A 25,067-nucleotide genomic window follows, 5' to 3' on the forward strand; every position below is an offset into this window, starting at 1 on the left:
CCAACCAACCCGTTTATTGATATATGATTTCTAATTCTTGAGATGATTGCCAACTTGGGGGTTATGATAGGGATGGAAGGGAGGATAGTTCTTGAGATAGTTTTTGTGCGGTATCAATGTTGTTTTCTCCGAACACTTTTAAGTTGCGGTTGCGTATATGTCGCAAAATTATGGTCAAATTCAGGTTGATGCGGCTACAATTATAGTCATAATACCATTGTGATGACTCAAAAACTCTTTACAATGTGAATTGATGCAACTACAATTGTGGTTATGATATCGCGCAAACATGCAATTGCAGTTGTTAACGACAATTTAAAACAGTCCATTTTAGAGCTTCATGGCATTTTAGGCCATGTTGCTTAATGAAGGGAAAAGCTAAATACAAAATATTCAATTTTCAACTCAGTCTCTCACATTTTTATTGCAATAATTAGTAGCAAATACATCTCTGACTTAATTTTCACATATTTTGATGAAAAAGCAGGGCGATTATCTACCCAGATTTCTAGCCTTCCTATGTTATCTTTGTTCCTTCAAAAAGAAAGCATAGAGAGAATGCTTGTTTATACTACTACTTTGAGGAGAGTTAATTCACCAATACCTTCTCATCAATATGACACTATTATTGAGTTTTTAAATTACAAGGCAAAATAAGGACAATAACTTAAATCAATCTCACCTGGAATTAAAATGTTACATTTTCAGCATTTGTTTGTCTTTTCAATTTCAAGAAATACACTACTATCAATAGGTGAAGAACATGGTACTACTACAGCTGTTGATTGCGCCACACCAGAATCAATATTGATGGTTGTTGATACTTCTCCAGTTCCTACATTCTTTTGAGACATTTTGGGTATCTCATTCGTTTTGCCCCACAAAAAGGAGTATAATCCCATTATGATGAAAACCATTCCAAGCATCCTGCAAATAGGTTTTTCATCAGTGATTTTCTAAGCTAGATTATGAAAGAAGCTGTTGAGAAAAGCGAAGCTGATGTAGCTTTAACCTAATCGTGTTTAAATTTCCGTTACATTCATCTAGAAGTACTTTTTATTAAATCAATTTCGAGTAATGGATTTTCAGTTAAAAGTGCTTTTGAGCCCTGTTAACGGAAATTCAAACACACACTTGACTTGGATATGCCGTGAGAAACCCCACAATGCCTAGATAAGTTAATTAAAAGGAAAAATATACATTTGCATGATGCCAAGAAGGAGAAGTATTCTTACAATCCAACTGTTAGTGGCTCCCCAAGTATGAAAGCTTCTGATATGGCCACGAAAATAAGAGCTAAAGGATTGAACATTGCGGGATAAGTAGGTCCTTTGATTGTAATTGCCCAAGACATTAAGCAAAATGTAGCAGCAGTAGACAGTGCTCCCTGCACAAATAAAACCAACTTGTTAATAACTTCAGTGTTCATGGTTCTAACTTCTAACACGGGTAACCTTCACAAGAAGGAGTCCTCTTCAAGAAATAGACATTCACATTTTTGTAGGGCTACCTCTCACAGCAATAGTTCTTTTCATATACAAGACTCGAACCGATCCCCTCAAATTTTTTTATATCATCAACTATATACTTTAAGTTTTATAGATTTTCTAATTGATGCATCCTAACTCCTAATAGTTTTGATTGATTAAACATATGGCAACTTCAATTTGACGAAAATACATTGTGTAGATCTTACCGAATACACTATAGTTAAGAGTTGCAAATTCCACTCTAATCTCCAAGCAGCTTCACTAGAATCAATGAATAGACCTATAATTGCAGATTGAACTGCTGCCATAAAACATGATAACATTGTTCCCCAATACCTCAGTGGAAACACTTTAACCAACGGCACCTGTTTAAATTAAAAATATATAGCTCCATAAGATGGATGATAATAGAAAAAAGCTAGACGAATTGATTATAGAGACTCCGATACCATATGATGAACCAATTTTACCTGTACAATAAACCAAGTTGATAATGAGAAGCAACTTAAAATCAAAAAGAAAGTACCGCGAAGCATGTGATGCGGGTGTGCCGCAGCAACATGAGTAGCATCGTGGTGACTACCACGATGAATGTAAAACTCTTTTCCCTTGTAAAGACTTGTAACTAATGCTCCTCCAACACACAAAATTGCCCCAACACACTTAGCTTGACCACCCCATGTTTGTATCCTTACACTTTCCATTCTGCAAAAACACAAAATGACTAATCAATTATAGTTAATTATGCAATTAATAATGCTAGCATATGGTGGATTATTTGTTTATAGATATCTTTGTTGATACATACCTGCATATGATGGAGACAATGAAAGTGAATATAGGAACCAAGTTGAGAAAATTGACAGCGTATGTAGCTGAAGTGTCTCTCAGACCATAATAAAAACATCCAAAAGCTGTGGTCATCCTGTAATAGGTGCATCACATTGTTAAAATACAATTCTCTCATATTCATGTTAAGAATTTCACATATCAATTTACACTTCATAGATAACAAACTAATAATATCATATCAAAATATAAGATGGGTTTGCTGAAATACCCTTATAAGAAGAGAGAGTTCAGTATCCTTTAATTTATTGTTTAAAATAAAAAAAAATTTGCAACATCAATGCTATATTATTATAATCTACAAACTGAAACCAGTACAAGTTAAAGTCAAAAGTCACCATTTTAGGAGACATACAAGCATCACTGGCATTCACCTCACAACAAGTCACACTACCCATGAAACTGACTAGATGTAATAGAAACACAAATGCTAAATACAATATTATGACTAAATTGCAAATGCAAATTATAAAAATTGATTGTACATATAATAACATGGCACATTTTGTCAAAAAAAACATGGCACATCAAAGGTAAAAAGGTAAAGAATTCATCCATTTTAAATGAGTATAAGGAGAAATAACCCAAAATAAATTCATGTAAACCACAAACCAAATATTTTCTTGTCGTTTTATCAATAAATGATCTTTTTTTTTTCATAAAGAGAGATCCAGTTTCAAGGAGGAGGATTTAAAGAGTGCACATACCCCACTAATGCACTAACAAAGAGCCAAAACCAAACTCTCCAATTGAAATTCTTTGGACGACCCCTGCAACCACAAACAAAATGGTTAGAGAATGTAAGACCCAAGTTTTAACGCTTTGGATAAGTGAATAAAATAAAAGAGTTTATTTGATTAAGATAAATTTGTGAAGGAAAAAGGTTCAGGAAAAGTCCAAGAATTTATCGAAAAACCGATAAGAGTTATAGCACGACTAACATACGCTTAATCCTAGGTCAAAGGTATTAGTGAATAGTTAATTTACGCTTTAGGACACGATGGAAACTAATTCCAAAAATCCTCAGAGAAATGTTAGAACTTCTCTTTTCCGTCCTTAAACAATTATTTTGATGCGAAATCCTGGAAATTACGAACGTCAAATTTCAATTCTCGGAAGTTTGCCAAAACGGAATCCCTGATAGTTCGAGAAACCTAAGATCGACAGACGATGAAGACTTTTTCTATTCGGAGCTGCAAATGAAGATTCCACCCGCGTTCTCCTATTTCTCTCATCATTCCTAATCTTTCTTCAGAAGGAAGTTTTCTCATCCGACGATCACTGCAAAAAGTAGTTTTTCGGGATAATCCGACTTACACCGACTTATGCCGATTTTGGATCTTTTGGTTTAATTCCAAGAATCCTATTTTGAGTTCTGGAATTCTGTCGCCAGAACCTATCTTAGAATGCGCAGAGGAACGCGCAGGAAAAATCGGAATCGCAAAAAAATATTTTTTCCGCTTTTTCCAAAACCTATAAATAGCTTGAAAATTAGATTTTTTGCAAAAAAAAATACCCATTTCCCCTCCCCAAACCCGCGAGCACCTAGAGAGAGAGAGAGATCCGGATCTTCGTCGTTTCTTGCCCGTTTGCTTCACCGATCGTCACTAATCGAAGACCTCGAGGTAGGTAAACTATACTCTCCTTCGAATCGTCGTTTCTGTCCACTTCTCCTACGATTTTCTGAGTTCAAAATTTTGAGGTTTTTGAAAAACTGTTCAAATACGCTGATTTCAGTGTCTAAACTTCTTCCCTGCATGCTTCTGAGCGTGTTCTGCGGATTAGATTTTGTCGAATGTCGACGAAATGCCGCCGGGATCAATTTCTACCTTAAATACCCATTTTTCGTCAAAGTCGCAACCTTTACGCTCTAATCTATCGACTTGGCTTAGTGCTAGTAGGATTTGTCGTCATAAACGTCGTTGTGGACGTCCCCATCCAATTTGTTTTTCAAAAATCCAATTTTGAAATTTTGAGCTAAAAATAATGACCAAACTACCCCTATATCAGTTTTCGATCCGAAAATTTTTCCGAGCTTAGAACCGTCTTAGTTACGGCGTATGTTAACCTAGGAACCAAGTTTGATCGAAGAAAAATCGACCCTCCCAATTAAGGAAAGTGGCCGAGAGCTATACCAAGGGGGGAGGAAATCCGACTTTTTCGAAAACTTGTCTTAACGCGTTAGATTGTCGTACCACAGAGTTTGTAATGTACCGTGTAACCCTAGGACTTATTTCTTGCTGAGTTTCTGACTCAATGTGTTGATTTCTGTGATTTTGGCTTAAGGTTCTTTTGAGGAGTTTCCTGGAGATCAAGGCGAGGAACGTGAAGGAGGTTGTGAGGAAAACGCTGGAGGAGTTACAAGTGAGGGCTACTCTCTGAATTACTAGATAATGCTTTAGGGGTCGACAATTTCGACTTGATTTATGTGTTATGCACTAAATTGCTAAATGTCTGAATTGTTCTCTGAGGCTTCGGCCGACCTTGCTGAGTATTTGATGCCATGATATTGTGTGCTAAATGATTCACATGCTACGTGCTACATGGTTAACTTAGGATGTGTTGGAATATGCTGTTTATGCTTTTGACTGAGCTGTTTTATTTATGCTATTCCACTTGTACCTGAGATTCTGAGGAGTGAGGATTACGGGCAGGTCATGCCAAATTTTTATGAGATTTTGAGAGAGTTTTAAAGGACGGACGGAGTTCGGACCTTGTTATGTTTTAATGGATCGAGACCTTCTCAGGGAATTATTTGAGATTATGGGATCTCTAAAAACTCTTAGGAAGTATTATAAGATTAAAATGAAAACTATTTTATCACGGAAAACTCATAAGACATTAATCAATTTCTAAATCCTTTGAACAATAATGATACCCATAGATAAGAGCTTAGAGCCTGAATATTAGTTTGGGAAATATGAGAAGTGTCGTCGAGTCCAAGTCTTGAGGAAACTTACAAGTTTCCGAGTATGCTTATACTTTTTCGCTCGATGAGCAGTTTAATGTTTGGCTATCTAAAGTTTAGCCGGAGACTATAAGTTTCCAAGTACTTCGGTACCTTTTCGCTCGATGAGCAGTTTATTGATTGGCTATCTAAAGTTTAGCCGGGAACCATGAGTTCCAAAGTACATTCTTCTTCTTTTTGATTAATTCATTTTGTCGCAGAATCGACCTTTGCCTTAGGGTAGGCTTTTTAGAGACAATAAGTTAGCTAGAACACGTGACGACGTGTCGAGTGAGGTCGGAGACATTGTTTGGCTAATCACTTGCATTCATGCACTCATTTTGAGGTTAATACACGGCGGATTACCGGACCTCGGTGGATTCCAAAATGGTCATAAGACCCGGATTTCCATATTTAGGACACTACGGTGGTCCTCAGTAGCAGACGGAATGGCAGACCTACGGGTTCACTGCTGATCTGACTACTTTTGTGTGGTGTAAGAGACGCCCGAGCGGAATGGTCCCACTTTGGCCGGTGTTAGGGCTGACTCGATGGTGTCCATCCTTCTTCCGGAATGCATTTTGTTACCCAGCATTGCATTTCATGCAACATACATGCTGACTTAGTTGCTGAGTGTGATTGGTACCTGTTTATCCTACTTGAGGCATGCTAATTGTTGTTATTATCTTTATATTCATTGTGATATATGCAACCCTAGGATGTTATCCCTAAACGTATAAGCCTGAGAGGCTAAATAATTATTACCCTATATATCTGGTTTTATTATTTATATAATTCTTTGGAGTTGACCCTCGCATCTTCTGTGTGTGTTTGGGCGGACTACGCCATTGTCAGTTGAGTATGGCGGACCGGTTCACGATGGTTCACCCTTCAGGGGAAACTAGGTTGAAGAAGCTTGATCAGGAGGACTACGGTTCAGGGGTGGTCGACCCCGCTGGCCACCGAGCGACTTACTCGAGATGGGATTAGTGTAGGAGTAGTGTCGATGCTCTGACCGTCATGCTTCAGTTTTGGGGACAGGGTAGTTTCCTACCGGTAGCTTTTTGTGTGGTTTCCTATGGAGATCACAGAGAGCTGGTTGGATTTAGGGGGTCTTTTCTTAGGCCGCTGGGCCAACTTGTTCTCAGATTTTGAGGTTTAGTGTTGCGGACACAGTATTTTTACCTTGGTTTGTACTTTTGCCTACGGGCGTTACTCTCTTTTACTTTCCGTCACTGGAGGTTTACTCGTGACGTGGTTTACAACTTACAGTGGGGGCTGTAATCATATTGTATATTAGTTCTGTTATCTTCGTTTTAGAGTTTCATCTCTTTCTGTCTTTACTTACATTATCGAAAAAAAATAATTCACGTTTTTCCGCTTAAGTTATTTCTTTGGTTACTAAAGTGACGCCACCGAAATCGGGGTATTACAGAGAAAAATGAGGAATAATTAAAAACATGAACAAATATCATACACATAAAGAAAGTTAATCAAATGAATAAGGCTTAAATGAATTTGGTGCCCCTGATATTTCAGGTTCGTGCAAATGATACCCTCCATCTATTTTTGTCGACGTTTGTACCCTCGATGAAACAAAATAGTGTAGTGAGTACCCCTCCGTCAGTTCAACGTTAAAAAACTAACGGAAGGTGCTGATGTAAGGCCCAAGTTTTAACGCTTTGGATCAGTGAATAAAATAAAAGAGTTATTTGATTAAGATAAATTTGGGAAGAAAAAAGGTTCAGGAAAAGTCCAAGAATTTATCGAAAAACCGATATGAGTTATAGCACGACTAACATACGCTTAATCCTAGGTCAAAGGTATTAGTGAATAGTTAATTTACGCTTTAGGACACGATGGAAACTAATTCCAAAAATCCTCAGAGAAATGTTAGAACTTCTCTTTTCCGTCCTTAAACAACCATTTCGATGCGAAATCCTGGAAAATACGATCGTCAAATTCCAATTCTCGGAAGTTTGCCGAAACGGAATTCCTGATAGTTCGAGAAAACCTAAGATCGACAGACGACGAAGACTTTTTCTATTCGGAGCTGCAAAAGAAGATTCCACCCGCGTTCTCCTATTTCTCTCATCATTCCTAATCTTTCTTCAGAAGGAAGTTTTCTCATCCGACGATCACTGCAAAAAGTAGTTTTTCGGGATAATCCGACTTACACCGACTTATGCCGATTTTGGATCTTTTGGTTTAATTCCAAGAATTCTGTTTTGAGTTCTGGAATTCTGTCGCCAGAACCTATCTTAGAATGCGCAGAGGAACGCGCAGGAAAAATCGAAATCGCAAAAAAATCTTTTTTCCGCTTTTTCCAAAACCTATAAATAGCTTGAAAATTAGATTTTTTGCAAAAAAAAATACCCATTTCCCCTCCCCAAACCCGCGAGCACCTAGAGAGAGAGAGAGATCCGGATCTTCGTCGTTTCTTGCCCGTTTGCTTCACCGATCGTCACTAATCGAAGACCTCGAGGTAGGTAAACTATACTCTCCTTCGAATCGTCGTTTCTGTCCACTTCTCCTACGACTTTCTGAGTTCAAAATTTTGAGGTTTTTGAAAAACTGTTCAAATACGCTGATTTCAGTGTCTAAACTTCTTCCCTGCATGCTCCTGAGCGTGTTCTGCGGATTAGATTTTGTCAAATGTCGACGAAATGCCGCCGGGATCAATTTCTACCTTAAATACCCATTTTTCGGTAAAGTCGCAACCTTTAAGCTCTAATCTATCGACTTGGCTTAGTGCTAGTAGGATTTGTCGTCATAAACGTCGTTGTGGACGTCTCCATCCAATCTATTTTTCAAAAATCCAATTTTGAAATTTTGAGCTAAAAATAATGACCAAACTACCCCTATATCAGTTTTCGATCCGAAAATTTTTCCGAGCCTAGAACCGTCTTAGTTACGGCTTATGTTAACCTAGGAACCAAGTTTGATCGAAGAAAAATCGACCCTCCCAATTAAGGAAAGTGGCCGAGAGCTATACCAAGGGGGGAGGAAATCCGACTTTTTCGAAAACTTGTCTTAACGCGTTAGATTGTCGTACCACAGAGTTTGTAATGTACCGTGTAACCCTAGGACTTATTGCTTGCTGAGTTTCTGACTCAATGTGTTGATTTCTGTGATTTTGGCTTAAGGTTCTTTTGAGGAGTTTCCTGGAGATCAAGGCGAGGAACGTGAAGGAGGTTGTGAGGAAAACGCTGGAGGAGTTACAGGTGAGGGCTACTCTCTGAATTACTAGATAATGCTTTAGGTGTCGATGAAATTCGACTTGATTTATGTGTTATGCACCTAATTGCTAAATGTCTGAAATGATGTCTGAGGCTTCGGCCGAACTTGTTGAGTACTTGATGCCATGATATTGTGTGCTAAATGATTCACATGCTATGTGCTACATGGTTAACTTAGGATGTGTTGGAATATGCTGTTTATGCCTATTGGTTGAGCTGTTTCATGATGCTATTCCACTCGTGCCTATGTTTCTGGAAAGTGAGGATTACGGGCAAGTCATGCCGAATTTTTATGAGATTTTGAGAGAGTTTGAAAGGACGAACGAAGTTCGGACCTTGTTATGTTTTAATGAATCGAGACCTTCTCATAAATTATTTGGGATTATGGGATCCCTGAAACTCGTAGGAAGTATCATAAGACTAAACGAAATCTATTTTCTCAAAGAAAATTCATAAGACATTAATCAATCTCTAAACCCCTTGAACAATGATAACAACTTTAGATAAGAGCTTAGAGCCTGAATATTAGTCCTGAAGATATGATAAGTGTCGTCGAGTCCAAGTTTTGAGGAACTTACAAGTTTTCGAGTATGTTGATACTCTCTTCGCTCGATGAGCAGTTTAACGTTTGGCTATCTAAAGTTCAGCCGGAGACTATAAGTTTCCAAGTACTTCGGTACCCTTTCGCTCGATGAGCAGTTTATTGATTGGCTATCTAAAGTTTAGCCGGGAACCATGAGTTCCCAAGTACATTCTTCTTCTTTTTGATTAATTCATTTTGTCGCAGAATCGACATTTGCCTTAGGGTAGGCTTTTTAGAGACAATAAGTTAGCTAGAACACGTGACGACGTGTCGAGTGAGGTCGGAGACGTTGTTTGGCTAATCACTTGCATTCATGCACTCATTTTGAGGTTAATACACGGCGGATTACCGGACCTCGGTGGATTCCAAAATGGTCATAAGACCCGGATTTCCATATTTAGGACACTACGGTGGTCCTCAGTAGCAGACGGAATGGCAGACCTACGGGTTCACTGCTGATCTGACTACTTTTGTGTGGTGTAAGAGACGCCCGAGCGGAATGGTCCCACTTTGGCCGGTGTTAGGGCTGACTCGATGGTGTCCATCCTTCTTCCGGAATGCATTTTGTTACCCAGCATTGCATTTCATGCAACATACATGCTGACTTAGTTCTGAGTGTGATTGGTACCTGTTTATCCTACTTGAGGCATGCTAATTGTTATTATGATCTTTATATTCATTGTGATATATGCAACCCTAGGATGTTATCCCTAAACTCTAAGCCTGAGAGGCTAATAATTATTATCCCATATATATATATATTTGGCTTTAATATTTATATAATTCTTTGGAGTTGACCCTCGCGTCTTCTGTGTGTGTTTGGGCGGACTACGCCATTGTCAGTTGAGTATGGCGGACCGGTTCACGATGGTTCACCCTTCAGGGGAAACTAGGTTGAAGAAGCTTGATCAGGAGGACTACGGTTCAGGGGTGGTCGACCCCGCTGGCCACCGAGCGACTTACTCGAGATGGGATTAGTGTAGGAGTAGTGTCGATGCTCTGACCGTCATGCTTCAGTTTTGGGGACAGGGTAGTTTCCTACCGGTAGCTTTTTGTGTGGTTTCCTATGGAGATCACAGAGAGCTGGTTGGATTTAGGGGGTCTTTTCTTAGGCCGCTGGGCCAACTTGTTCTCAGATTTTGAGGTTTAGTGTTGCGGACACAGTATTTTTACCTTGGTTTGTACTTTTGCCTACGGGCGTTACTCTCTTTTACTTTCCGTCACTGGAGGTTTACTCGTGACGTGGTTTACAACTTACAGTGGGGGCTGTAATCATATTGTATATTAGTTCTGTTATCTTCGTTTTAGAGTTTCATCTCTTTCTGTCTTTACTTACATTATCGAAAAAAAATAATTCACGTTTTTCCGCTTAAGTTATTTCTTTGGTTACTAAAGTGACGCCACCGATATCGGGGTGTTACATTGTGGTATCAGAGCTTGTCGAGTCTTTCGGGAGTCTTTGGGGAATAGGTCTTCTGTGCTAGGTTGTGTGACTCTGCAAAGAGTAAAAATTGATTGTCTGCCAAGCGATTTGTCGCTTAGAATTGATTGAAGTTATTGCTTAATCATATTGTATAGTATGTTAGATGCTATCCGATGATGAGTACTAACTGTTTGTTTGACTAAGCATAGGATGGTAAGCCCTGACCGTATGGCGAAGGCAATAGCTACCATGATTGAGGCAATGATGAATCAGGCTGCTGAGGACGCTTACAGACGCGCTGAGGAGGCGGCACGTGAGCAACCTCAACCGCTAATCCAGGCGTCCAAGTACCAGCATAGTGGATTGGACCGAGCTGGAACTGGAGGACCAGTGAGATCAGGTTCTCAGGAGCACCGACGGTGGAAGCCATACCTGCATCCTGAGGGAAGAGACCCTATTCCAGGATCACGCAAGTCGACGACCACAACTATTGGCCAGGAGGCTGTGTCATGTTTCCGTTGTGGAAAGCTTGGACACTACGCCTTTCAGTGCTCAGTGACTGGACCACGATGCTTCAAGTGCAAACAACGTGGACATTTGGCCGTGAACTGTAGGACGTTCCAAGCGGGACCGTCTGACAACAGGATGAAGGGCAAGTTTCCTGCCATAGCTAGAGGGGCAGAGAAACAAGTGTCATGTTACAGATGTGGGGAAATTGGGCATTTTGCTAGCAGGTGCTCAGCGACTGGACCAAGGTGTTTTAATTGCCACCGAGTGGGACACCTAGCCGTGGTTTGCAAGAAACCCAAGGTTGAACCATCTGTTAACACTGCAAGCTGCTAGAGGAAAAGTTTACACCATGGATGGTGAAGAGGCTGAGGGAGCTGACGGACTAGCCAGAGGAGAGCGCAAGAACGATGGTAACCTTCTAACTATTCTTTCTCATTCCGGTATAATACGCTTCAATACTCTCGTAACGTGTGCAACACACCTAACTTGCCTTTACTGTCGAGCTTTGACTTTATAGTTATTACGCCTAATAATACTTTATTTGACCGTTGCTCGTGTTTAAACTATAGAAGTTACACGAGGTTTAGAATAACGCGTTAAGCCTAGAAAAGTAGTCTTGCACCGATGTGTTTAACAAAGAAGCTAGAAGCTGAAGGATGAATCTCAGGGAGATTCCGTATGGATAGTATATGTATGGTGTCGAGAGTGTGTAGTTCCGTAGCGGCATCATTGAGGATTTAATATCAAGATCTCTGTGACTACTGGATGTTAGGAACTCATCGACTGTTCCAGTGGGTTTTTCTAAATCTTCACCTTCGATGTATTAGGCCTGATCAACTTAATATTGAGGGGGTGATATTCGGAATCAGAACTGGCAATGGACTTTGATAGATGGATTGGTAAGATTAATTTGATTGGATCGAGGATTAGTGGAGTCGGGAAGTAAAGTTTTTGTTAAGTAATTGATTTCCTTTGGGGAGGAGTTATAGTTTAAGAAATGGATATTCATTTAAGAAGTATTGAAGAATTAAAGGACATTTGAGGTCCAAACGTGGTGAAAGTTTAGGTTTTAAGTCTATGAATTCTTGTCTTAAGTGCGTAGGACTCAAGGTTTGTCAGGTTTTGATCGAGAGACTAAGTATCGGATTGATGGGAGGACGATCTAGTTACGGAAATAAAGAGTTAGTATTAAGATTAATACTTGAGGTTGTTATATGTGGACAAATTTCTTAGAGTCTAAGAGTGAATGGAACTTTGTTATGGATTCTGATATTGCATGCTGGGGTTAGCAAGTGAATTTCACTAAGTTAAGTGAGGATTTAAGGGTTAAGATTGACCTTGGGAGGTGAAAATCATGTTCGAATCAGAGATTTAGTGGTGTTGGCATTAATGATTGTAGTTAAACCTCCGAATGTTGAGGGATCGGGTGATAAAATGACTAGTTAAGTTTCCTGAGGTACAGCTATGGTTTGATCTTCTAGGGAATAAGTTCGGATTTGGGGGAAGTGTTAAGGATTTTAGGTAATTGTAAAGTGGGTTGTGAATAAGTGAAGGTTGGTTTTATGGTTCAAGTAAGGGAAGTCTCGAAAAAGGGGAGATGACAATAATGGATTGTAAGATATTAAGATGGTGATTAGCTTATAAGTTGCTGATGAATGGATGTTAAAAGGGATTGGGTCTAGCGATGCACAAGGTATTAAGACTCACGTCGAGTTTTACTTTGAGTGATGACTAAGTAGAAGATTGATTTCATGGTGCGAATGAGGATAGTTACGAAGTTGGAATCGACGTTAATGGACTAGTAGATTCCAAGGGAATAGTTCGTCTATGAGTTATAGAGCGATCGAGTTAAGTTTTGAATCATGAGTGGAGATCACGAGGACAGGTTGAACATTCACTCTGGAATGCCAGAGGTGTACTGAGTTTAAGCAGAATTTTTGGACGAACAAAAGTAAAGGATCAAGTGGTTAAGGTTGTGCAATTGCACGTAGCGTCAACCAATGTTATTTCCAACATAGAACCGACACGAGTGGTCGAGCAGGACGACATAGAGCTTAAAGTACTTGTTTGACCAGAAGGAGTTGAACATGAGACAACGACGCTGGATGGAATTTCTCAAGGATTACGATTTTACCTTACAATACCATCCTGGAAAGGCTAATGTCGTTACTGATGCATTGAGCAGGAAGATGCATATCTCATCAATGATGGTTAAGGAGCTGCAACTGCTGGAACAATTTTGAGATTTGAGCTTAGATGTGAGAGCATCTGAGGGAGAACTGAAGTTTGGGACGATCAAGATCACCAATGGATTGATGGAAGAAATCCGAGACCAACAGTTACAAGATGAATTTTTACTCGGAAAATAAGAATTTAGTAATTCAGGGTAAGGACCCGGAATTCAAGGTAGGGAGTGACAATATCCTGCGATGCAAGGATAGAGTGTGCGTACCTAACAACCCTGACTTAAGGAGGTTGATTATGGACGAAGGTCACAAAAGCAAGTTGAGCATTCACCCTGGAAGGAAAAAGATGTATCAGGACTTGAAGGTGAATTTTTGGTGGCCAGGGATGAAGAGACAAGTGGCAGGATATGTAGCTGCATGTTTAATCTGTCAGAAGGCGAAGGTGGAACATCAGAAATCTTCAGGTATGCTACAGAGCTTGGATGTACCTCAATGGAAATGGGATAGCATATCGATGGATTTTGTCGTGGCGTTGCCAAGAACTCAAAAGGGATATGATTCGATTTGGGTAATCGTGGACCGATTGACTAAGTCGGCTCATTCCATACCTGTGAGAACTACGTACAACGTGGATAAGCTATCAGAGATTTATATAGCTGAGATTGTGCGACTTCATGGAGTGCCAACAAGTATCGTTTCCGATAGAGACCCGAAGTTTACTTCACATTTTTGGGGAGCTCTTCATGAGGCTTTGGGAACGAGGCTGAGATTAAGTTCTGCTTATCATCCACAGACTGATGGGCAAACTGAGAGAACTATCCAATCATTGGAGGATTTGCTACGAGCTTGCGTGTTAGACAACAAGGGCAGTTGGGACACCCTATTGCCACTGATTGAATTCACATATAACAACAGTTTTCATACGACCATAGGTATGGCACCGTATGAGGCATTGTATGGCCGCAAGTGTAGAACACCTTTATGTTGGTATCAAGATGGAGAGAATTTGTTAGTAGGACCGGAACTTCTGCAACAGACAACTGAGAAGATTAAACAGATCAGAGAGAAGATGAAGGCTTCTCAGAGTAGACAGAAGAGCTATGCAGATCAAAGGCGCAGAACCCTGGAATTCGAAGAAGGAGATCATGTGTTTCTGCGAGTTACCCAGACTACAGGAGTTGGTCGAGCAATCAAGTCAAGAAAGCTGACGCCAAAGTTCATTGGACCTTATCAGATTACTCGTCGTGTAGGACCGGTAGCTTATCAGATCGCACTACCGCCTTTTCTATCAAACGTTCACGATGTATTCCATGTGTCACAACTGCGGAAGTATATTGCTGATCCGACGCACGTCATCGAGCTGGATGACATTGAGTTGAAGGATAACTTGTCTTTCGAGACACCGCCAATCAGCATTGGTGACACAAGGATAAAGCAGTTGAGGGGAAAAGAGATCGAGTTAGTGAAGGTTATTTGGAACAAGGACACCGGCGATGCGACGTGGGAGCTGAAGGAAAAGATCAAGGAACAGTATCCAGAACTTTTTACTGACCCTTAAGTTTCGAGGTCGAAACTTTCTTTTTGGAGGGTAGTAATGTAAGGCCCAAGTTTTAACGCTTTGGATCAGTGAATAAAATAAAAGAGTTATTTGATTAAGATAAATTTGGGAAGGAAAAAGGTTCAGGAAAAGTCCAAGAATTTATCGAAAAACCGATAAGAGTTATAGCACGACTAACATACGCTTAATCCTAGGTCAAAGGTATTAGTGAATAGTTAATTTACGCTTTAGGACACGATGGAAACTAATTCCAAAAATCCTCAGAGAAATGTTAGAACTTCTCTTTTCCGTCCTTAAACAACCATTTCGATGCGAAATCCTGGAAAGTACGAACGTCAAATTCCAATTCTCGGAAGTTTGCCGAAACGGAATTCCTGATAGTTCGAGAAAACCTAAGATCGACAGACGACGAAGACTTTTTCTATTCGGAGCTGCAAAAGAAGATTCCACCCGCGTTCTCCTATTTCTCTCATCATTCCTAATCTTTCTTCAGAAGGAAGTTTTCTCATCCGACGATCACTGCAAAAAGTAGTTTTTCGGGATAATCCGACTTACACCGACTTATGCCGATTTTGGATCTTTTGGTTTAATTCCAAGAATCTTGTTTTGAGTTCTGGAATTCTGTCGCCAGAACCTATCTTAGAATGCGCAGAGGAACGCGCAGGAAAAATCGGAATCGCAAAAAAATCTTTTTTCCGCTTTTTCCAAAACCTATAAATAGCTTGAAAATTAGATTTTTTGCAAAAAAAAATACCCATTTCCCCTCCCCAAACCCGCGAGCACCTAGAGAGAGAGAGAGATCCGGATCTTCATCGTTTCTTGCCCGTTTGCTTCACCGATCGTCACTAATCGAAGACCTCGAGGTAGGTAAACTATACTCTCCTTCGAATCGTCGTTTCTGTCCACTTCTCCTACGACTTTCTGAGTTCAAAATTTTGAGGTTTTTGAAAAACTGTTCAAATACGCTGATTTCAGTGTCTAAACTTCTTCCCTGCATGCTCCTGAGCGTGTTCTGCGGATTAGATTTTGTCAAATGTCGACGAAATGCCGCCGGGATCAATTTCTACCTTAAATACCCATTTTTCGGTAAAGTCGCAACCTTTAAGCTCTAATCTATCGACTTGGCTTAGTGCTAGTAGGATTTGTCGTCATAAACGTCGTTGTGGACGTCTCCATCCAATCTGTTTTTCAAAAATCCAATTTTGAAATTTTGAGCTAAAAATAATGAGCAAACTACCCCTATATCAGTTTTCGATCCGAAAATTTTTCCGAGCCTAGAACCGTCTTAGTTACGGCTTATGTTAACCTAGGAACCAAGTTTGATCGAAGAAAAATCGACCCTCCCAATTAAGGAAAGTGGCCGAGAGCTATACCAAGGGGGGAGGAAATCCGACTTTTTCGAAAACTTGTCTTAACGCGTTAGATTGTCGTACCACAGAGTTTGTAATGTACCGTGTAACCCTAGGACTTATTGCTTGCTGAGTTTCTGACTCAATGTGTTGATTTCTGTGATTTTGGCTTAAGGTTCTTTTGAGGAGTTTCCTGGAGATCAAGGCGAGGAACGTGAAGGAGGTTGTGAGGAAAACGCTGGAGGAGTTACAGGTGAGGGCTACTCTCTGAATTACTAGATAATGCTTTAGGTGTCGATGAAATTCGACTTGATTTATGTGTTATGCACCTAATTGCTAAATGTCTGAAATGATGTCTGAGGCTTCGGCCGAACTTGTTGAGTACTTGATGCCATGATATTGTGTGCTAAATGATTCACATGCTATGTGCTACATGGTTTACTTAGGATGTGTTGGAATATGCTGTTTATGCCTATTGGTTGAGCTGTTTCATGATGCTATTCCACTCGTGCCTATGTTTCTGGAAAGTGAGGATTACGGGCAAGTCATGCCGAATTTTTATGAGATTTTGAGAGAGTTTGAAAGGACGAACGAAGTTCGGACCTTGTTATGTTTTAATGAATCGAGACCTTCTCATAAATTATTTGGGATTATGGGATCCCTGAAACTCGTAGGAAGTATCATAAGACTAAACGAAATCTATTTTCTCAAAGAAAATTCATAAGACATTAATCAATCTCTAAACCCCTTGAACAATGATAACAACTTTAGATAAGAGCTTAGAGCCTGAATATTAGTCCTGAAGATATGATAAGTGTCGTCGAGTCCAAGTTTTGAGGAACTTACAAGTTTTCGAGTATGTTGATACTCTCTTCGCTCGATGAGCAGTTTAACGTTTGGCTATCTAAAGTTTAGCCGGAGACTATAAGTTTCCAAGTACTTCGGTACCCTTTCGCTCGATGAGCAGTTTATTGATTGGCTATCTAAAGTTTAGCCGGGAACCATGAGTTCCCAAGTACATTCTTCTTCTTTTTGATTAATTCATTTTGTCGCAGAATCGACATTTGCCTTAGGGTAGGCTTTTTAGAGACAATAAGTTAGCTAGAACACGTGACGACGTGTCGAGTGAGGTCGGAGACGTTGTTTGGCTAATCACTTGCATTCATGCACTCATTTTGAGGTTAATACACGGCGGATTACCGGACCTCGGTGGATTCCAAAATGGTCATAAGACCCGGATTTCCATATTTAGGACACTACGGTGGTCCTCAGTAGCAGACGGAATGGCAGACCTACGGGTTCACTGCTGATCTGACTACTTTTGTGTGGTGTAAGAGACGCCCGAGCGGAATGGTCCCACTTTGGCCGGTGTTAGGGCTGACTCGATGGTGTCCATCCTTCTTCCGGAATGCATTTTGTTACCCAGCATTGCATTTCATGCAACATACATGCTGACTTAGTTGCTGAGTGTGATTGGTACCTGTATATCCTACTTGAGGCATGCTAATTGTTATTATGATCTTTATATTCATTGTGATATATGCAACCCTAGGATGTTATCCCTAAACTCTAAGCCTGAGAGGCTAATAATTATTATCCCATATATATATATATATTTGGCTTTAATATTTATATAATTCTTTGGAGTTGACCCTCGCGTCTTCTGTGTGTGTTTGGGCGGACTACGCCATTGTCAGTTGAGTATGGCGGACCGGTTCACGATGGTTCACCCTTCAGGGGAAACTAGGTTGAAGAAGCTTGATCAGGAGGACTACGGTTCAGGGGTGGTCGACCCCGCTGGCCACCGAGCGACTTACTCGAGATGGGATTAGTGTAGGAGTAGTGTCGATGCTCTGACCGTCATGCTTCAGTTTTGGGGACAGGGTAGTTTCCTACCGGTAGCTTTTTGTGTGGTTTCCTATGGAGATCACAGAGAGCTGGTTGGATTTAGGGGGTCTTTTCTTAGGCCGCTGGGCCAACTTGTTCTCAGATTTTGAGGTTTAGTGTTGCGGACACAGTATTTTTACCTTGGTTTGTACTTTTGCCTACGGGCGTTACTCTCTTTTACTTTCCGTCACTGGAGGTTTACTCGTGACGTGGTTTACAACTTACAGTGGGGGCTGTAATCATATTGTATATTAGTTCTGTTATCTTCGTTTTAGAGTTTCATCTCTTTCTGTCTTTACTTACATTATCGAAAAAAAATAATTCACGTTTTTCCGCTTAAGTTATTTCTTTGGTTACTAAAGTGACGCCACCGAAATCGGGGTGTTACAGCTGACGTGGCTTTTTTATTTATTTTTATGTGGAAATTACATTTAAAATTTTAAAAAGAGGGAGAGGGTGGGGGGATTCGAACTCAGGATCTATAAGTGGCAAAACACAACCCTAACCAGTTGAGCTACACAAAGAATTAATATATAATGCAATACAATTTTATTTATATCTTTATTTCGTCATTTTCTTCTCACCAACACAGTTCTTCTCCCTTTTCCTTTCCCTTTCACGCTGCCATTTCTCCTTTCCCTCTCCTCTTCATGTTTTCCTTCTCTTGGTTGTGTCTTCTTCTTCACCTTATCACCACCGTCACCGTGTTCCTTCCAAAGTTTCTTCTCCTTCAAAGGACAACACCATGAAACTTACCCAAGCTTTGTCCTCCTCAACCCAAGATCAGATTTGGGCTTGGAGTTACCCCCACTTCCGCCAGTGGCCGACCACCACCACCACCACTGTGAGTTCATCTTCTTCATTCGTCTCCGGCGAGACCGCCACCAACACCATATTCGTTGCACTTGAATCGGCTAAAAAACCCCACAAAATCATCATTCCCGTCTACCCAAGTGAAGAGGAACGACCAGAAATGCCTCTTGGACGTCTCACGGCCGCGATCTGGTCGTTCACCGACGAACCATCCGACCTGTAACTGCGATTTCCTGGAAAACCGTTGAGAAATTGGAGAAACGGATGCCACCACCGTGTTCCTGGCCACGAAAGGATGGAGAACCATTACACTTTTCCCCCCCGGCGACATCTCCGACGCGGGCCACCATCCTTGCCGGCGACACTTCGCCGGAAAATCTCCAGAATTGCGTTTTGGTAAGTTTTGACCTACAGAACTCATTTTTGGACTCCAAACTTCAATATTAAATAGAGAATAAAGTGTTGGTTGTTGAATAAAGGTGAAAAGGTGAAGAAGAAGAAGGGTAATCTATCGTTCTACACATGAGCTAGATGCTAATGATGTTGTTAGTATCAGCATGTGGGTTGAAAGCCACCTGAATTGTGTTTTCTTCTATGAAGATTTCTCAAACTCAGATCCTTTCATTTTGGGTATTCAAACTGAGTAGCAATTGCAAAGAAACTAACATCAAATGGATAAATGATATAAATAAAATTGTGTTGCTTAATATATTAAGTGTTTGTGTAGCTCAACTGGTTAGGGGTGGGTTTTGCCACTTATAGGTCCTAGGTTCGAATCTCCCCCACCCTTTTTTTCAACTTTCAAAACGTGGTAGGTCCAAAAAATTAAAAAAAAAAAGCCACGTCATTACCTCCGTTAGTTTTTTAACGTTGAACTGACGGAGGGGTACTCGTTACACTATTTTGTTTCATCGAGGGTACAAACGTTGACAAAAATAGATGCAGGGTGTCATTTGCTCGAACCTGAAACATCAAGGGCACCAAATGCATTTAAGCCAATGATTAAAATGAAAAATCTTTGTACCTTTCAAAGTAGAGTGCAAGAGGGAAAACACAAACTGCAGCAACAAGATGCCTATAAGCAAGTAGTGCAAAAATGAAAGTTCCTTGAACCAATATCACCCTTGAAAGAAGTTGCATCCCAGTTGCAAAAACTTGCACTAGCAACATGCTGAGAAGAGCTTGGGAAGACATGAACGTTTCCTTGAGATTCGTCATGATGCTCTTTCCCTCTCTTTCTTTTATGTTTAACTTGCTTCCTTTGTGTCTTCCCACAAGAGTGATATATATAAATGTTCCACCACTAAAGAGAGGTGAAAGAAGCGGTTTTGGCTCAGCACCTGCTAAGGTAATGTAAATGCAAGTATCAGAAAAAATCAAAAAGTCAAGAGTGATAATAAATGCTGGAATGCTTTGGAAAATTGTTCTGAAGAGAAGTGGATACTAAATTTGTGACAGGTGCCACTCATGCCATGCATTAGACAAAAATTGTGTTTGGAAACTTTCTCTCACCTAATAAATCAACCCAAAACTCTTTAACTTTGTTATGAATGTGCCTCATTAAAAATCAACCCAAAACTCTTTAATTTTGTTATGAATGTGCCTCATTAATAAATCAACCCAAAACTCTTTCACTCATGCCATGCATTAGGCAAAAATTATGTTTGGAAACTTTCTCTCACCTAATAAATCAACCCAAAACTTTTTTTTATTAATCTTAGCCATCAGTTACAAAAATCAATGCTCTATAATTGTGCCAAAGGGAGCTATATAGAATCTCAGCTTATCCAATTTCCACCATGCCATTGTAAAATTTTTCTCATATTAGCTAGAGATATCATCCAGATCACTCTTATATATATGAGAGGACAACCATCACCTCCTGAACTCGATTTTAGGTAAACTTAGATCTCTCAAAATCACCCGTATATAAAATCATATGTTATGAGCACAAAAATAACATTTGAATATCATTCAATGAAGAAAAAATTTCTTTGGTGGGGGGAGCTGCCCCATTTGAGGCTACCTAGGTGCGTCCCTAGCCACCGGTATCATTCTTTTTGTCTCCACTACATGTTATTTGTATCAGCTTTTCTTCTCACAAAATCAATAGTGGTATCAAAGATGTTAACTACTGAAAGAATTTTTTTTACCACAATTGGTTCTGACTCAAAATTATTATAGAATGATTTTTAAACATGTCATGTGCCATTCAGGTGTAACAATAAATAGTAATAATAATGTGCCTTATTCTAATCTTTGAGTTAAGAGACAATTGGTGGAGGTAAACGATGGTTGTTCACTAGGAGTTAATGTCTTCTTTATAAGGAAGTGTTTGGAAAAATTTCCTGGCAGAAAGTTCAAATGTAAAGAAAGTAAGAAACCAATAAAGTTAAAGAGAGTAAAATACAATGAAACACGTGTTGCTGAGTTCATGATAGACTTATGCTAACTAGCTACATGCCTACATGCATATGGCTAGCTATTTAAATTGGACTTTTCTTCTTTTTCTCACATACTTTCGCGTTACTCTTTTGTTTTCTAGATCAGTTCTGCTATTTTTTTACTTATAACAATTTCATAAGAAAGCTTTACATTAAAATAACATAAAGGCTATTAAACAAAATGGATAGTACAGTGGAAGTGGCCAATTGCAAGAGTAAAAGCTAAGTATAGGAAATATATTTGCTTGAGATAACTTACTTCTTAAGTATGGAGCACGTTTGTTTTGAATGTTAAATGTATAGTGTGGATTCTATTTTTCGTTTAATGTTGTTTATCATGTTATCTTTCTTATGTATATTTAATTTTTTGTTTTGGAAACATGTATAGAGTTATATCTAATTTGCATGCTGATCTTTGAAATGGAAACATTCTTTGAAACTCACAGAACTGTGCCAATGCAGAGGATTTTCTACACGTGCACCACTTGATCAATATACACTGAAATGCATAGTTTAATTGATTGATGAAATCATAACATACAGTAAGCTATATAAACCATTGAAGCCAATTGATTCTGTAATTGAAAATAAAATAAAAAATTCTGGGATTCAAATTGATTTGATTATGGGGAAAGAATTCATATATGAAAATGCGACAATCCCTCTTAACACATGATTTTTTTTCAGAATTATAATCACTTTTACAGGATCTAACATACGTATCACTATATAAACACTTAGTGTTTTAAAAAAAAAATATATATAAACACTTAGTTAGTTAAGTGTATTCTTAGTATAAGATGTACTCCTATATAACTTCCTAAAGTATGTAATAGAACAAACTTTATCAAAAATTAGGAAGATAGACAAAAGTTTTGATAGCGACAAATCAAATTTCCCCATGCAAAATGCTTTTACACTTCCCAAGTAATGAAAATTGCAGTAAATTTTAAAACTGAAACATGTCAAGGTTGCACTCATAAAATTTGGAAACTAGCATAACAAAGTTAAAAAAATTATGAGTTATTCATTTCCTTTGTTGTATTTCTTATCTTGCTTGTTCTGTTCTTTATAACAAATCGGCATATGTGTAAAAGAGTTCAATGAAATACATGAAGCAACCAAAAAAGAAAAAGAAAAAAAGGAATATCTTTCAAAAGAGTTCAATGTCTAAATAATTAGCATTACTTACTTGATGTGAAGCTTTATTTGCAACTTAACATACTTGCACGGTTGAATGTTTTCCCTTTCTGTTCTTAGCTAGTGTGACTAATTACATTTAATTATGTTCAATCTCTCTGGCTATGATATACATATATGCAATGCAAACTGTCTAGATATTCTTTTACAATTGATTTTAAAGTTCAAATTAATTTTGAGAAGTGGGTGAAAATGTTAATTTTGAAAAAAAAAATAAGTTGAAGCAAATTAACATGTTAAAATATGAGCATATTAGGACAAATGAATTCAGAAGGCAGGGGAGGGAAAGACTAACCTTTTCTGCCACATTTAGGAGTGCACAACTTTCAAAAAGACTAATAGTATGGTTGGATCAACTTATTTTTCCTTAGAATCAATTCTGGTTCACAAAAGCTTTAGAATCAATTGTGGAAAGATTGTCCGTGAATGCAAATGCATTAATTCTTGGTAGGAAGAGTTTTCGCGTCCGTAGAAGTCCTGCCCAGCTCAAACATAATAAAACCTGTGTTCAAACCAAAAAATTCTCAAACATGCTATGAAAACCGATGAATCTCTGAATTGAACCTATCATGATTGTTCAGAAATCTATATAAAAAGGAAATAATCAAAGGGGAAAATTTGTTAGGCTACCTTGAAGTGGTTGAGAATAAAGCTGGTGATTTTTGAAATTAGTAAACACAGGTGCATGGTTGTTATTGAGCGCATGATGTGTATATTTTGAACATATACACACATGAGTTCTGTTTTGAGGATAAAGAAAGAGATGAATTGAGGGTTTTTTCGTAGCTGTCATCTCCTTGGGAGAGAAAATTGCCAATGCCATCTCATACTGTTTGTTAATTTGAGAACATATATGGTAAATTCAAAGTGATCTAACAAACCTTCTAGAAAAACAAGGGAGAGCTTGAATCTCTCACATGTAGGCTGTAGCTTATATTTGAGTTCTTTATTTTGAATGTAATGATTTTTCAATTTATTTTTATTCGTGTAATGTTGTCGGGATCGGAATTCTACTCAGGATCCGGAGGTAATGAAAGGTCATAGATCGTAAGATCAAGACCGAATCGTAAAATCCTATTACAAATGCTAAAAATATGCTTAATAAAATACACGCATATAGACAGTGAGATGAAAATATTTTGATTCACAAGAATTCAAACTAAAAAAATTATTTAAACAAAACTAGAAATTTATGATTTACTTATGTTGGGGAAGAAAGTTTAGAAATGATATGCCGTGATAAGCCACCTGAAGCAAGTTTTTCGGTGGATACTGATGCAAATCATTAACACCAGTTTTGCGCCATGCTTAACAATGTTGGACTTCTTTCTACACTCAACGCAGAACGTTATGGAGCTTCCACAAAATTATTTCCCAAGATAATAGAGAGGATAGGAAGAGGTGAATAAATCATACGCATACGCACAATAGCAATCATATGCCATAACTTGTAGTGGCTGTATTTTATATATCAACTAGTCAAGTACTCGCTCGGTTGCATAACAATCAATTTGGCTGTTCACCTTAAGGTCCTTATTTTATTCCCTAATTCAAATTATTAAAAAAATTAAATGCCTTAAATAAGTATAATTAAACCATTTCTAGAATCTTTTTTTAATATAGTATTATTTAATTAGGATTTTAATTCTTTATTAAATACAAATCAGAATATTCCAGTTGGAGTAGTATATTGTTTTTTCCAATTCAAATGAACTAATTTATTTTATTTTTTAGATAGAAATTACGGATATTGTTTTCATTCACGGTTTTTTCCCTCATACGCTTGGTTCCCATATTCCTCCTGCTTTCTCATGTTGCTATTCAGAGGCTCTTACACAACACGACACGTTCCTTCCTTCATTTTTTGGATAGGACATCAATCCTATTTACTACTACCACATTGTTGAGTTTTGAAATTTCAAATTTAAACTTTGACATTTTTTTTGAAATCAACTTTGACATTAATAGTCGAGTAATTAAATTTCAAGGACCGTAATTATTATTAATTGATAATCTACATGTTTGAAATTCACATCGCTGCACATAATGTCCGCATTTTATTCCTTGATAAATTTCAAATTTAAACTATGACATTTGGAATAAAAAAAAGTTAATGATGAAATTAGTCCCTGAGTTTGTCTGCGAGTTTGATTTTAATCTCTATGAGGAAAAATGACGTTTAGTGGCGGTTATTTTTATAATTACTGGTGATTTTTGACCGTCACTAAACGTCATTTTTTCTCATAGAAACTAAAATCAAACTTGACAAACTTAGGAACTAATTTGACCATTAAAAAAACTATGACATTAACGACATTATTATTTAGAGAATTAAATAGAAAGACCGTCAATAGTTATAAATGAACCATTTAAGAATCATTTGATATACAAATTAAAAAAAAAAATCATTTGATATAGTTTATAAATTGAATCATTTAGCAGACTATCGCTGAAAGATGTGCATGGAGTGATCACACAATATCCCATCCTCCTAGAGAGACTAATTATTTAGCAGACTACTTAGCACTAAGGTGAGATTCTCCTTTTATCAAAAAAAAAAAAAAAAAAAGGTGAGATTCTCCTTTCCTA

At 38.5% G+C, this 25,067-nt stretch overlaps 1 protein-coding gene across 2 annotated transcripts; it reads right to left on the bottom strand.

Moving 5' to 3' along the window:
- Window positions 1-610: 610 nt before the first annotated feature.
- On the bottom strand, window positions 611-23,274 carry LOC130734053 (WAT1-related protein At1g09380-like). 2 transcript variants are annotated; one of them, XM_057586347.1, is made up of 9 exons: window positions 23,109-23,274; window positions 22,774-22,980; window positions 19,859-20,174; window positions 3,047-3,109; window positions 2,299-2,415; window positions 1,961-2,195; window positions 1,697-1,855; window positions 1,236-1,387; window positions 611-927 (listed from the first exon to the last, which is right to left on the bottom strand). In XM_057586347.1, the coding sequence occupies exons 3-9, from the start codon at window positions 20,050-20,052 to the stop codon at window positions 705-707; spliced, it is 1,143 nt and encodes a 380-aa protein (XP_057442330.1). In that variant the 5' UTR covers window positions 20,053-20,174; window positions 22,774-22,980; window positions 23,109-23,274; the 3' UTR covers window positions 611-704. The 2 variants fall into 2 exon arrangements, with proteins under 2 accessions (XP_057442330.1, XP_057442331.1); XM_057586348.1 differs by lacking the exon at window positions 23,109-23,274 and having other exon boundaries at window positions 22,774-23,019.
- Window positions 23,275-25,067: the final 1,793 nt, after the last annotated feature.

Source organism: Lotus japonicus, chromosome 1 (assembly GCF_012489685.1).
Source record: "Lotus japonicus ecotype B-129 chromosome 1, LjGifu_v1.2".
Lineage (NCBI taxonomy): Eukaryota > Viridiplantae > Streptophyta > Magnoliopsida > Fabales > Fabaceae > Lotus > Lotus japonicus.